General features: G+C 46.3%; 1 protein-coding gene across 1 annotated transcript in view; it reads left to right on the plus strand.

The window, feature by feature from the left end:
* KIAA1211L (KIAA1211-like ortholog) overlaps positions 1–14,856 on the plus strand; it is a 99,042-nt gene that overhangs the window by 37,718 nt on the left and 46,468 nt on the right. Inside the window, exons 5-6 of the mRNA XM_006870777.1 lie at positions 2,657–2,869; positions 10,008–11,625. Of these exons, the coding sequence (XP_006870839.1) occupies positions 2,657–2,869; positions 10,008–11,625 (1,831 nt within the window). The remainder of the gene's footprint in view (positions 1–2,656; positions 2,870–10,007; positions 11,626–14,856) is intronic.

The raw sequence follows: 14,856 nt of genomic DNA on the forward strand, positions 1-14,856 counted from the left end.
GGTCTTCCTCTTTCTCTCTGACCCTCCACCTTACCAAACATGATATCCTTCTCCAGTGACTGGTCCCTCTTGACAATATGTCCAAAGTATGAGACACGAAGTTTGGCCAAGTTGGCCTCCAAGGAGCATTCTGGCTGCATTTCTTCCAGAATGGATCTGTTGGTTCTTTTGGAAGCCCATGGCACTTTCAATATTCTCCTCCAACACCATAACTGAAAAGCATCAATACTTCTGCAGTCTTCCTTATTCACTGTCCAGCTTTCACATGCATATGAAGTTATTGAAAATACCATGGCTTGGGTTAGGCGCACCTTAGTCCTCAAGCTGACATCTTAACTCTTCAACACTTTAAAAAGGTCGTACCTAATGCAGATTTGCCTAATGCAATATGCCATTTGATTTCTTGACTGCTGCTTCCATGAGTGTTGATAGTTGATCCAAGAAGAATGAAGTCCTTGACAACGTCAATCTTTTCTCCATTGATAAGAATGCTGTTTATTGGTCCAGTGATCAGGATTTTTGTTTTCTTTACATTGAGATGCAATCCATACCGAAGGCTGTGCTCTTTGATCTTCATCAGTAAATGTTTTTAAGTCCTCTTCACTTTCAGCAAGCAAGATTGAATCATCTGCATATCGCAGGTTGTTAATGAGTCTTCCTCCAATCTTGATGCCACGTTTTTCTTCATATAACCCAGTTTCTCAGATTATTTGCTCAGCATACAGGTTGGATAAGTATGGTGAAAGAATACAACCTTGTCACACACCTTTTTTTATTTTAAACCATTCAGTGTTCCCATGTTCTGTTCGGACAACTGCCTCTTGGTCCAGGTCCAGGTTCTGCATGAGCACAATTAAGTGTTCTGGAATACTCATACTTCACAATGTTGTCCATAGCTTGTCATGATCCACACAATCGAAAGCCTTTGCGGAGTCAATAAAGCAAAGATAAACATCTTTCTGATACTCTCTGCTTTCAGCCAAGATCCATCAGACATCAACAATGATATCCCTCGTTTCACGGCCTCTTCTGAATCTGGCTTGAACCTCTGCAAGTTCTCTGTCAATGTATGATCGTAGCTGTTTTTATCTTACCTTTAGTAAAACTTTACTTGCATGGGATATCAAAGAGACTGCCCGATGATTTCCGCATTCCGTTGGGTCACCTCTCTTTGGAATGGGCACAAATCTGGATCTTTTCCAATCAGTTGGCCAGATAGTTGTCTTCCAGATTTCTTGGCAGAGATGAGTGAGTGCCTCCTGTGCCGCCTCACTTTCTTGAAAGATTTCAATTTTTATTCCATCAATTTCTAATGCCTTGTTCTTTGCCATTTCCTTCAATGCACCTTGGACTTCCTCCTTCAGTATCATTGGCTCTTGATCATATGCTACCTCTTGAAATGGTTGAACATTAACCATTTCCTATTGGTACAGTGACTCTGTGTATTCCTTCCATCTTCTCTTGATGCTTTCTGCATCATTCAATAATTTGCCCAGAGAATCTTTCAATAATGAAAGTCAAGGCTTGAATTTTTTCTTCAGTTCCTCCAGCTTGAGAAATGCTGAGTGTATACTTCCTTTTTAGTTTTCTGATTCCACATCTTTGCACATTTTATTGTAATATTTGGCTTTATCTTCTCGAGCTGATCTTTGAAATTTTCTGTTCAGCTCTTGGACCTCCTCATTTCTTTCATTTGCCTTAGCATCTCTACTAAACTTGCTGGAGAGCAAGTTTCACTGTCTTTTCTGATATCCGTTTTGACCTTTTCCTTCTTTGTTGTTTTCTCAATGACTTTTTGCTTTCTTCCTGTATGATTTCTTGATGTCATCCCACAACTCTTCTGGTCTTCGGTCTTCAGTGTTTAATGTGTCAAATCTGTTCTTCAGATGATCTCTAAATTCAGGTGGGATATATTCAAGGTCATATTTTGGCTCTCGTGGACTTGTTTTCATTTTCTTCAGCTTCAGTTTGAATTTGCATATGAGAAATGGATGGTCTGTTCACAGACCTTGGCCCTTGTTTTCACTAATGATATGTGTGTATAAACATATGTAAATGTATACATATGAATGTATATGTTATTATTGCTGGTAGCGTTGTGGTTATGAATTGGGCTGCTAATCTCACGGTCAGCTGTTTGAAACTACCTGTTCCATGGGAGAAAGATAAGGCTTTCTGCTCCCATGAAGATTTACAGCCTCGAAAACCTCGGAAACCCTGTACAGGGTCGCTATGAGTCAGAACTGACTCCATGGCACATAACAATGCCAAATATATGTGTGTATGTGTTTTGTGTGTGTGTGTGTATACATATACGTATATATATATATATATATATACACGTATATGTATACACACACACACACAAAACACATACACACATGGAGTTTTGGTATGGCGCTATGGATAGTGCACTGGACTGCAAAATCAGTTTGAACCACAATGTTGGTGGTTCAAGTTCACCAGTCGCTCTTTGGAAATGCTGTACAGAATTAAGTGGATCAGAACTGTCTCAATCAGAAATGACTTCATGTTACAAGTGAAGTCCAAAGGCAGTGTGGGAAGACTAAGCCCAATTAAAGGGAAGAGTTGATGGCTTGGTTGTACCCATCTCACACTGTGAAGTTAATGCTTGGCATGTTTTTTCCTTGTGAAGGTCTCTTTAGTTTCTTCATCACAGCCACTATCTCTGGACCATGTGAGTGACACCTCAGTATCCCCTCGGACCTCAGACAGCAGCATCGCACCCATGGCTGACTTCAGTTACCCTCCAGAATTTTCCTCCTGCCTGGACAACTCTGCAGCCAAGCACAAGCTCCTGGTGAAGCCTCGCAACCAGCGGTCAAGTAAAATGAGGCGGCTGTCTTCGGTAATTGGGCAGGGGCAAGGCGGTAGTCTGGCAGCCCCTCTGCCTTCTCTCACCTGGGTCCCATGGCCCCTCTGAGCACAGACCCATGATTTGTTGGCCCGTGCTGGGGGGTGGGGTGGGGGGGCGGGGCTTGACTGGAGTTGCTTGCCTTTATCAATGCAAATCCCATGTATCATGCCCCTGTGTACACACTGAATTTATTCATTCACTCTCTCTGCAGACACCTAGTATAAGACTTCACTGTGGGTTTAAGAAGCTCCCTTGTGGCACAGTGGGTTAAGTTTTGGGCTACTAATCAAAAAGAAGGTCAGTGGTTTGAACTCACCAGCTGCTCCTTGGGAGAAAGCTGGGACAGTCTGCTTCCTTAGGCTTACAGCCTCTGAAACCCCAGGGAGCAGTCCTGTTGTGTCCTATAGGGTTGCTGTGAGTCAAAACCAACTCGACAGCAGGAAGGTGGGTGTCTTGAGTGCCTGTGGTCCGCCAGTTGCTGTCAGTGTAAAGTTCACTCCTCACCATAACTTCAAGGCCTGGCATGATCTGGCTCTGCCCACCCATCTGACTTCCTCTTACAACACTCAGACCATATGACCCTCCTTTCTGTTCCTTGAACTCTGCTAACTGTACTTGCCATTTCCTCTCCTCAGGACTGATTGGTCTCAGCCTTCAGGTTGCAGCTCAGAGGTCTTCCCCCAGAGGCTCACCTTGACCATCCTGCTGAAAGTAGCCCCCCATCTCCCTGTCACTGTGTTCAGTTCCTTCACAGAGCTCCTGCACACACGTGCAAATGCTCTCCATGCATGTGCATCTAGCCCTTCACTTGTCTATTGCCAGTCTTCTTTGAGACCTTGTCCCAGCTGTACCTCTAGCCCCAGAGCAACTGTGGTCCCAGGGCTGATAGTCAGTAAACTTTGGTTGAAAGATTAAATGGATGAATGATAAAAGCAGATGTTAAATACTAGAGTAGCTACCGCTTTGGGTAAGGACCTTGTTTGTGGAAGACTTTGGCTTCATGGTACCAATAAGTGAGCGATTCACATGTTGCCTTCTTCTGGTGACAGTGCCTACAGGGCCTTTCCCTCCAGAAGATGTTCCTGTCCTCTTCCCTTTATTCACTTGGCAAACATTCATTGAGTCGGGCTCTGGGTATGCAATGTAAGCAAAGCAGACACAGGCCCACCCTTCAGGCATTTGCAGACTAGCGAGGGAGACTACCAAAGCGTCCTACGGATGTGCTGACTGTGTGGGAAGAGCTGCAGGGACAGGTCAGATGCTGATGGGGACAGTAACAAGAGGCCTTGGTTTAGTGGGGTGTGAAGAGAAAAGCTCTGCTCAGGAGGCCGGCTTAGCTATGTGTGAGGAGTAAAGGGTACACGTGGCTACTTAAGTAAATTTAAATTTTCATTTGACTTAAAGTTAAAAATTCAGTTTTTCAGTCTGGCCACATTTCAGGTGCCTTGTGGCCAGTGGCTTCCGCCTTTGGCAGTGCAGAAAGTTCAAGTGGACAGCTTTGATCCAAGGTAACTTCTGGCTATTGAAATTCTCAGCAGTTCAGTTCTTCCAAATGAAATCATATTTTTCTTAAAGAAGGGGTGGGATTCTAACCTGAAAGGCAAGCTGTTTCCAGGAGTTCTTATGGAGTGTGTTTCCTTTAGGCATGCCCAGTGTGCTGCGTAAGTTCCCATGAGCAGTGCTGAGCTGTGAGGGGCACTCATGCTGGGGGAGGAAGCAAGGTGGAGGTTACCTCCAGGCTGCGTATCTTGGTCCAAGGTCGAGGCTGGGGTGTGGGTACATATGCTCTGGGAACTTCACGTGGTCCACTAACTCTGAGCATCTCTGTGTCTTCATGCTGAATTGATCCCCAGGGCCTGGGATGGAGGCAGAATACTTTGGACCCTTGGGTGCCTGCTTTCTTCCCAGGGGAATGTCTAGCTGAGGCAGGGGAGTGTGTAAGCAGCCACAACCAGGCCAAGATGGGAGCAGAAGGAAGCCTGACGCTCCAGATGGAAAAATAGCATCCGTCATCGTCTGCCCCTAGGCAGAGCTGTTCCATTCTTCTTTACTCTTTTTTTTTTTTTAAATACTGTTTTATTGTGTTTCTGGTGAAGGTTTACATAGCAGCTTAGGTTCCCATTCAATAGTTTCTACCCAAATTGTTCACTGATGTCGGGTACATCGTGAACATTGGCATCCTTTTGTTCTGGTTGTTCCGTTTCCATGAATCCAGTTTTCTGCCCCTCTGGCCTTCCCATCTTTATTTTAAAGAAATTGTTGCCTATCTGGTCACACATAGGAAGGAGCACAGTGATATTCTGTATTTTGTAAGCCAACCTGTTATTGAGCTAAAAGAACCCAGGGGCAAAGTTTAAAGAGTATCTTATCTTAGGGCTGTAGTCTTGTGGAATGTCCCAGTCTCTACTGGTCCAGTAAGTCTGGATTCTTGAAGAATTTGAGGTTCTGGTCTACATTTTTCTCTCATCTGTCATTGATTGTGGCCATAATCAGCACAATTGTGGTAGCCAGACTGGTTCTTCTGGTTTGTTAGACCATTAGCCCTGGAGACTGGTTTCTTCTTTCAGTCTCTGTTTTCCTCCTTTCTGTTTTGATTCTGAGGAGTAAAGACTATAGTTGTATCTTAGATGGCCAGTTGCAAGTTTTCAAGGTTCCCTGACAGTACTCACCAAACTAGGATGTAGAACATAGCTTGTGAACCAGGTTATAACACTGTGACCAAGTTGTCCCACGAGACTGTGGTCCTAAGCCTTAAAACCCAGAAGACCATTATTGTGAGGTATTTGATTATGCCTCAGAAATAGCCCTAACTGTGTCCCTATTGCTTTATTATAGACTCATATATGTGCAGAGCTGTAGGATCAGCACCGGACCACAAAGTCAGCAGTCCAAACCCCCCAGCTGCTCCTTGAAAACCCTATACAGGGTCATTAGGAGTCAGAACTAAGTCGACAGCACTTAACAACCACAACAACACTACACATACAGTTTTGTAACAGCAGCAAAACAACCAAGGCGCTCTGGTAGCGTAGTGGTTACGAATTGGGCCGTGAACCTCAAAGTCAGCAGTTCGAAACTACCAGCTGTTCCACGGGAGAAAGATGAGGCATTCTGCTCCCGTAAAGATTTATAGCCTCGGAAACCCTGTACAAGGTCACTATGAGTCAGAACCGACTCCAAGGTACATAACAACAACATATGTGTCCAGATATGTATATGTGAACATACATGTTTGTAGTTTATGTAGGTGTATGCATATGAATATTCATGTCTGTGTGTGTGGTGGTGTTGTGTGCTGTTGAGTCATTTCCAACTCATAGTGACCCTGTATAGAGTTTCTGAGGAGCACCTGGTGGGTTTGAACTGCTGACCTGTTGTTCACAGTCCAGTGCTGATCCTACAGTGCCACACATATATTCTTATATGCATGCGCCTTTATAAACACACACATATATTTGTTCACATATACATATCTGTACACATATACGCCTACATACATATTTGTTCTTGTTATGTGCCGTGGAGTCGGTTCCAACTCATAGCGATCCCTGTACAGGGTTTCCGAGGCTGTAAATCTTTACAGGAGCAGAAAGCCTCATCTTTCTCCCACAGAGCAGCTGGTAGTTTCAAACTGCTGAACTTGTGGTTGGCAGCCCGATTCGTAACCACTAGGCTACCAGAGCTCCTGTGGCACTTACCAAAATGGCCTTTTTCCTTGTGCACATCTTAGTGACACTGTTTATCTTCATCAAATTGTGCATCGCTTCCTTTAATTTTGAACTCGACTTAGCTCTTCTAGTGTTCTAAAATAGCAGAAAATCTGATTTAGGCAGTCTTGAGAAACTCATTTGTTCCTTGATTTAAACTGTCAGTTCTATATCTCTCCCCTCCCTTTTTCCCTTCCCTTGTTGGTAGGGATGTTGTTGTTTTGGGCAATAACTGAGTCAGCCCACAACTCATGGTGACCCCACACACAGCAGAACAAAGCTCTTCCAGATCCTGCGCCAATCCCACCATCAGCAGCACATCTAACTGAGGTTTTAATGGCTGGTTTTCTGAAGTAGATCAGCAGGCCTTGTTTCTTCGTCTGCCTGAACCAGGAAGTTCTGCTTCATAACAACGGGCTAACTTCCACTGACAGATGGGGAATGCCTGCCTGTGAGGCTCATTGGCCAGAACTGGAACCTGCTTGAAACACCAAAGAATGGATAGCTGTTGTTCTCAGAGTTGCCCATATTTTTCACACCTGACCAGTGTTCACAAGTGTCCTCCCACACTTAGTGCCATCTCCAGCACACCCACTGTTAGAATTAAGGTTGATGGTCTCTGTCCTGAAGCATCCCCAGCATCCTTTGCCCCTTAGACATGAGGCCCTCCTCCCAACTATGAGGCCTTCCTGGTTCCCTGCCCCCCCCTTAAGAACCCAGGATGCTTTCAGATATTCTCCTCCCACTCTGATGGCCAGAAAGAGCTGCGTTGCTACCCTGTCCACTTCCTTCCTGCCGCTGGGAACGTCCCAGGGAAGCTCGCTGCCCTTCCAGGTTTCATGAAGCATGAGGCCCACGTTTCTCTCTCTTTGCCGAGCCCCATACTGTCTGTATTCTCTTTTCCCATTGCCTCCCAGAGGCTCAGGCACTCCTCAGTGTCTTCACTTCAGCCTCTCCATTCACCTGCTGCTACCCAGCTTCTTCTCTCCATCTTGGCAGACCATCTGGCCAGGCTTTCTCCAGCTCTGTATCAGATGCTCAGGATCTTTGAGAGCTGTAGGGGGACTTTGACTTTATAAGTCTCGTTCATGGTAATAAACCTTGTTCTGATGAGTTTGAAAAACACCTTTTAGAATACTTTTGGTGGAATCCGTCTCCCTCCACCCCAAGTAGAGGTTGAGATAGAGAAACTCTTCTTGTTACCTCACAGGACTATGTATGCCTTGTGTGTGGTTACACAGTAGACGTGGAATGCCCATAAACGTTTTACACCAACATCCCATGTGATTCATGGTGTTACACAGCCTGCATTCTGAACACCACAACCATTGTTCTTCATTCCAACCTGGGCAGTGCCAGAAATCAGGTATTATTAACTCCTTTTTATGGTTGTTGTTGTTAGTTGTTGTTGTTGTTGTTGTGACCCATAGCAACCCTGTATAGGGTTTCTGAGGAGTTTCTGGTGAGCTTGAACTGCCAACCTTGAGGTTCAAATGACTTTGCAGTCTAGCACATTAACCCACAGCACCACATTAGGAACTCCAAAATTAGTTGAGTGTTGGAGATCCCATGGCAGGCAGAGCCTCCAACTACAAGAGTTAGGTCTCAGACTGAGACCGATATCTCCTCTCAACCCGGCACACACAGGCAGTGTTCTCTGTCCAGAGATGGCGTGGAGCTTACTGAACATTTTGGTTGTGTTTGAGGAGAAGTGTGACATGAACATATAGGAATGATCTTTTCAGAAGGACATCAGTCTGAGTTTGCTATGAAGGATCATCTGAGAGACGGAGCAGATAACAGGCAGCTAAGGTAGCAACTACATCTTGGTGCACACTGAGCAGTTTGGTCTTCCTGTGTCTGCTTCCTCGGGAAGAGTCCAGAATCTGAGCCACGCAAGGGCCCAGAGGAGTTGACGGGGAGACATGGAGTGAGCACAACACATCCAGGAATTGTGGGGATTGTACACAGCCACAGAACTTGGCCTGAGTCAGGACTGGTTTGTTCCTCTCAAGGCCCCTGCCAGCTTCTGTGCCCACCCACAGAAGGGTCACTCCATGCCAACCTTGATCTTCATTAGGTCCTCCTAGGACTGACCCTTCCAGGTTATTTCCTTATAGCTCCAGGTGCTCAAGTTGTGATGTGCCCGGGCAGGGCATACACCTTAGCTTCTTGCCAACTCCATGTGGATTTCATGGTTAATAGGGTTGATAGTTGTAAAGCAGGACCTACACCCTAAAGAGCTTTCAGCATCAACAGTGTTCAATAGGAGCAAAAGCCCAATGTTGAAGCTAAGTCAAGAATCTGCAGCTTTTGAAACATCGTCTGTAAACTTATTTACACATATTCCTCTTTTAAAATCCAAACAAAGAGGCCTGTGCATTTTGGCAAAAGTTACTGTCAGTATTGTTGCAAACATCCCAGTCATGCTGTGTTTTGTTAGCAAGCAGATGCCAGCTGGAGATGGTAAAATCACAACAACAAAACAAACAAACCCTTGTATAAACCCACTCCTGGTTTTTCAAGGCTGTAAGTTTTATAGGAGCAGACAACCTCATCTGTCTGGAAGGTTTGAACTGCTGACCTTGTGGTTATCAGTCCAGTGCTTTTCCTGTTGCACCACCAGGGCTGACTGATCATTTCAATATAATAATACATGAGAATGAGTGACAGCTTGAGGGTGTTGTGATTCCCCACCATGACAAGGAAAAGTGGGAGCTTGTGCATACACACAGCTGGGTACTAACTAAGGTCTAATGGCAGGAGTCCTGGTGTGGTGCTGTAGGATAAGTGCTGGACCTTAAGGGTGGTTTGAACCACAAGGCCAGTGGTTCAAACTCACCAGCCACTCCTCAGAATTTGAAGCCTGCTCAGTGACACTCAACAACACTGTCATGAGATTTTTTTAAGTTCAATCTCATTTTTGGTTAGTATAGTTGAACACTTAACCATGTATGTCACCCACAGACACCCTGGCAGCCAACCAAAAAGTCACACCCACTGCCACCGAGCCCATTCTGACTCCTAGTGACCCAGTATAGGGTTTCTAAAACTGTACAACTTTATAGAAACAGAGAGTCTCGTCCTTCTCTTGAAGAACAGCTGGTGGATTTGAACTGCTGACTTGTTAGTTAGCAATCCAGTGCCTAACTTACACCACCACCAGTAGCCACAGACAATATTTATTTTTAGGGCACAGCTACCACTTTCCTGCTGAAAACTAAACTTGTGGTTCAGGGTTTCATAGAGACCAGTAAAGGAAGGATTATGAAAAGATACTGTGACTGTCTATTTGAATGTCAGCTTTTACAGAGATGCCATTTCCTTTAGATCATAATCCACCTGGACAAAAAGGGGGCTGCCACGGGCTTCCAAAAATCCAGTATAAGGCTGACGTCTTTTGTCCTTATCCTTTCTCGTAGCGAGCACAGTCTGAATCCCTGAGTGATCTGACCTGTACCCCTGAGGAAGAGGAACACAGTGAGAAAGTCAGCATGGAGGAGAACCCCAGTTCTAGGCAGCAGGGTTTGGAGCCGGACAGGGGCACTGAGCCAGGGGAGCCAGCTACCATGCTGCTACCCGGGGGAACCCGTGCGAGGCGGGCACGCCTGCGGCACTGCCCGGCACTCAGTGTCAGTATGGAAGAGGAGAGCTTACCTGCGGACGAGCCCCCAGGTCACCTGGAAACCCCAGAGGTCACCGAGCCCGAGTCAGGTCCAGCCCTCTGCTTGGAGCCCCCGTCGCCACCAGAATGCTCTTCACACCATGACCCTGACAATGAAGAGCAGAGGGAGGAGCTGTCCATTCCAGACGTGGGTGTCCCGGATATAGACACAGCGGATGAGGTGTGTTGTGCTTCTCGTGACAGCGAAAGTGAAATACCTGTGTGTGTCCCCGAGGAGAACGTGGTACTTCCAGAGACTATCACTGTCACCACCTTGGAGATGCCTTCCAGTCCAGATGGGCCTGATCAATGTATCCAGAAGGAGGTGGAACTGCCCCTGGATATGCCCAGTCCTGAGGGAGCAGGGACAGAACCTTCTGTGGCCCCTGCCCCAAGCCCACAGGTCCCCAAGAGTTGCCTGAAGCACAAAGCCCTGTCAGTGAGTGTGAGCCACAGCATGTCCCCAATACCTCCTGCCTCGGAGTCTCCTCCCGGGGAGGACAAAGAGGTCTCCCTCCTTGAACAACCCAAGACTGACCATTCAGAGTCTCTACAGGGGGGTCCCACGAGAGCACCTCCAGAGCGGAAAACAGAGAGAGGAAGCAATGAGATGGCAAGCGTGAAGAAGTTCTCTGTGTCCTCTTGCAGGGCACGGCTACGCACAAACAGTGCCCGCCTGCTGGAGCAGCCCAGCCCTGGGGGTCCCCCTACTGTCCGGCTGCCCCTTTTGAAGAGTAGCCTGGCTTGGAAGAGCGAGGCAGCCCTCGATGAACTCCAGGTGGTTCCTGAGCCCCACAACATACAACAGGACCCTCAGAAGCCACCGTCACCAGTGGAGTGTGCTTCTGAGGACTCAGGGGATCAGGTGGCCAACCAGGCTTTACTGGACAGGAGCACCCAGGATGGGGCAACCATACCAGCCACAAAAGACCCCTGTCCAGCCACTCAGGAGCTGGCCCCCTGTGAGGACAGAAATCCCTTCCCCATCAAGCTCCGATCCACCTCTCTGTCTCTGAAATACAGAGACGGCTCTTCTTCAGAACTGAGAGGTATAAAAAGATACAGTGCTGAGATCAGGTTAGAAAAAGGAGGACTCACTTTGCTCTCCAAAGATGAAAAATGTCAAATTGGGGCAACCCCCAATACTCGAGGAGCCCGGTCCCTGAATGACCAGGGGAAAGTAAAGGCCCGGTCATCGGAGCAGCTTAGCTCCAAACCGCCCCTGCCCAGAAAGCCCCTTCTTCAGGCCCTCACCCTCCCATATCCACCCACACCGTCTCTGGCGAGCCTGGGAGAACTGGAGAAGACCATCACCCTGCAGGACTCTAAGAAGGAGAATAAGACGGTGGAGAAAAAGTCAGCGCACAGAATTGCCGGTAAGAGCACCACGCCTTGTGCTGTAGACAGGGGAGGGGCCAGGCAGAGGGGAAATTGAAATTGGGTGGAAGATCCTGATAAACTCATTGTTACGCAGCCCATCCTGAGTCACGGTGACCACATGAGTGTTAACAACAGAGTGGAACAGTATCATTGGGTTGTCTTGGCTGTCCTGGAAACGCTAACTACAACATCCATGGTTCAAACTCACCAGCCGCTCCTCTGAAACCCTATGCAGGGTCGCTATGAGTCAGAACTGACTCAGTGGCACTTAAAACAACAACCTCCGCAGAAGATTACTGAGTCTTTTTCTATGGGATCACTGGGTAGGTTTGAATTGCCAGCCTTAAAATTAGCAGCCCCTGCCAGAGATCTATGGACCATCTTGTTGGGCTTCCATAAAGTGTATATGTTGTTGTTATTAAGTGCCATTGAGTCAGTTCTGACTCATATCACCAAGACATCTTTGACAAAGAGCCTAGCTCTTCCTTTCCCCCCAAGAGTGGAAGTTAACTCCCTGTCCCAAAGGAGAGATTGTGTCATAGTGGAACAACACATAAAAATCTTTGCAAACGCGGTCCTTTCAAGTGAGCAGGGGAAATAAAATAGAATAAAACAGCAGAGACAAAGTCGGTGGGCTTTGTGAGTCCTTGACATTTGTCACCTTTGGTAGTGCTTCAGATGAAATTAGAACTCGGGTTGGAAATAGGTATTTTGCAGTGGATCTAAAGAAGCTATTGTTGCTCATCTCTTTTATTAATAGAAGCCAGTGTGCTAGAAAATGGAACTGCACAAATGAGTCGTGTATGCGGGTGATGAGGGGCCCTAGAGAGACATTTTCTACTGTGAATTTTATTTAAAAAATAACCAAAACTTTCAGATATTTTAAGTAGCTTCTTAAATCCTGCATTGTGGGGCAGAGAGGAAATGAATCTGGTTGCTCTCCTGGGAAGTCTTGCACCCTGAAAGGGAAACCAAGGGCTCTGTTTCCTTGCTAGGAAGTTAGGAGCAGTGCAATACTTTGAATTCCTAAGGTGGCAGACACCTCATGGAGCAGGAAGCTTCAGAAAATGCCCCACAGAAGCTGGCATGTGGAGCTGTCCTGATCCGATGCCCCCTTGGTTCCGTGGTGGGATTTCTGCTGCCGCTGGTGCTGCAGTACTGGTATAGTCCGTACCAACACCGTGGGAGCAGTTCAGGCCGGAGTTGATGATGAACTGCAGATTCTCAGAGTGCATGTTGAGGTTGCTATGGAGTGACTCTGAAAGCCATTGGAATGAACAGCAAGGGAGGGGATGGGGTTGTTGTGTGCAGAGAATACCCTCACATCAGCACTGAGCTACCTTCATGTCCCCAAACTGAAAATGTCTCTCCCAGGATACTCAGACTCATAGTGAGAGCTGGAATAAAGGCTTAAAAGGGCAATAGTTGAGCCATTAATTATTTATAACTTCCTCCGTTTAAGCTGGCTAGGCTTTGTAAACTATAAAATGCCTGGAGTGGTCTGTAGTTAAAGACCTGGTGCTTTTACTTTGATTTAAAAAGAAAAAAATGCAAAACAGTATTTATTAAGCATTGCTTTAAAAGCAGAAGAGAAACATCTCCTCTATTTATGCGTATTATCATTTTCTAAGCCGCAAAAATAGAGGTTTGGGTGAATTCAAAAGTGAAAGAATGAAGCTCACTTTAGGGACACAGGACAGGTGGTTGTTAAGTGCCGTCGAGTCGGTTCTGACCCATAGCGACCCTGTTTAGGGCTTCCAAGGAATGGCTGGTGAGCTTGAATTGCTGACTTTTCAGTTCAAACTGACTTTGCTGTCCAGCACATTAACCCAGGATACCACACCAGGACTCCTCAGGATAGTTAGTGGCCCTCATTTTAATGCTAAGAGAGGCAGAGGGGGAACTGACCTCTCAGGGTGGGTGGTATCGGGAGGCTCAAACAGGACAGGCTGTGGCTTTGCCTAGACCCACCCTGGCCCCTGAGGTACTAGAGTTGTCATATGTCAACCACAGCAGAATGTCAGGGTTCAGGCCCTCAGACCTCATGGGTGAATCAGCCCTTATACTTTCCCCAGAGACTAAATCTGTTGAGGGTTTAAATCATTATTATTGCTTCTACCTACCTTCCTCATTGCTCTCAAATTATAGCAGCTGGAGGTGATTGAATTCATATAAAATATTTAGATCATAAAGGTTTTAATAGCAGTATTACTCAATTTCCCAGAAAGGCCTAATAACTGCTGTGTATTTTCTTGTGGTGGCAGGTACTTCACTCAGAGCCCCCAGATGGGCTGCCATCTCCCCCACCCCTCTTCAGTGGTGCAATCCATAAAGTTAGGCGAATGAAGTGTCCCAGATGGGTGCACGGTTCTGCCTCAGGGACTCAGACTGCTGTGTCCCAGCCTCCTGTCAGCCTGCTACCTCCCATCCATGCTCCAGCATTCTTCCTTTGGTTGTTTTAAACAACAGGCAAACCCAGCTTGCCGGTGACTGGGCCTCACAGGGACCACTTGGGGTCTCTGCAAAGCCCAGCATTGTGTTTTGTGGTCAACACAGAGGAGACCTAGTTTTGCACCTCCTGTGCAGTTTGTTAATTTGCCAGAGGAGGTAAACGGCTCAGGGTTATTAGGTTTGTTCCTTTGTGCAAAACACATCTTCCTGTTGGGTAAATTTATTCCAGTGTCTAAATTAGAGATCACAAAGCCGTTTATTGAGCATGCTGATTAGTATGAGAACAAAGGACTTAGAGAATCTTTGCTAAAACATTGTAAACTACAGAAAGTATAAAGAAAAAGGAATCATCATTTATAAGTCCAGTCTCTAGATATCATTCTTGCTGCACTTTATTTCTAGCCTTTCCCCCTCTTGTGTATTGGTGTCTATGTACAGTTTCTTTTTTACAGAGCTGTTGAGTGTTTGGAAAGATGGTTGGACAAATTGCCATTCTAATCTGGGAGACTCATTTGATAACCAGCATTTGCCTCCAACCAGAGGAGCAGCTGACACAATGACAGACACAAGGTCTCTAACCCTCTTTGTCTAGATTCCAGGATTCACTCATTCATGGTCAGCAGGTGGAAACTACCAGCTATTTCATGGCCAAAAAAAAAGCCTTCCGCCCCCAAGAAGAATTTACAGCCTCAGAAACTGTATATAGTGTCACTATGAGTCAGAACCAACTCCATGGCATATAACCAACCAACCAACCAACTCCTACCTTGGGGTCC

This window comes from Chrysochloris asiatica, unplaced genomic scaffold, assembly GCF_000296735.1.
Source record: "Chrysochloris asiatica unplaced genomic scaffold, ChrAsi1.0 scaffold00150, whole genome shotgun sequence".
Classification (NCBI taxonomy): domain Eukaryota; kingdom Metazoa; phylum Chordata; class Mammalia; order Afrosoricida; family Chrysochloridae; genus Chrysochloris; species Chrysochloris asiatica.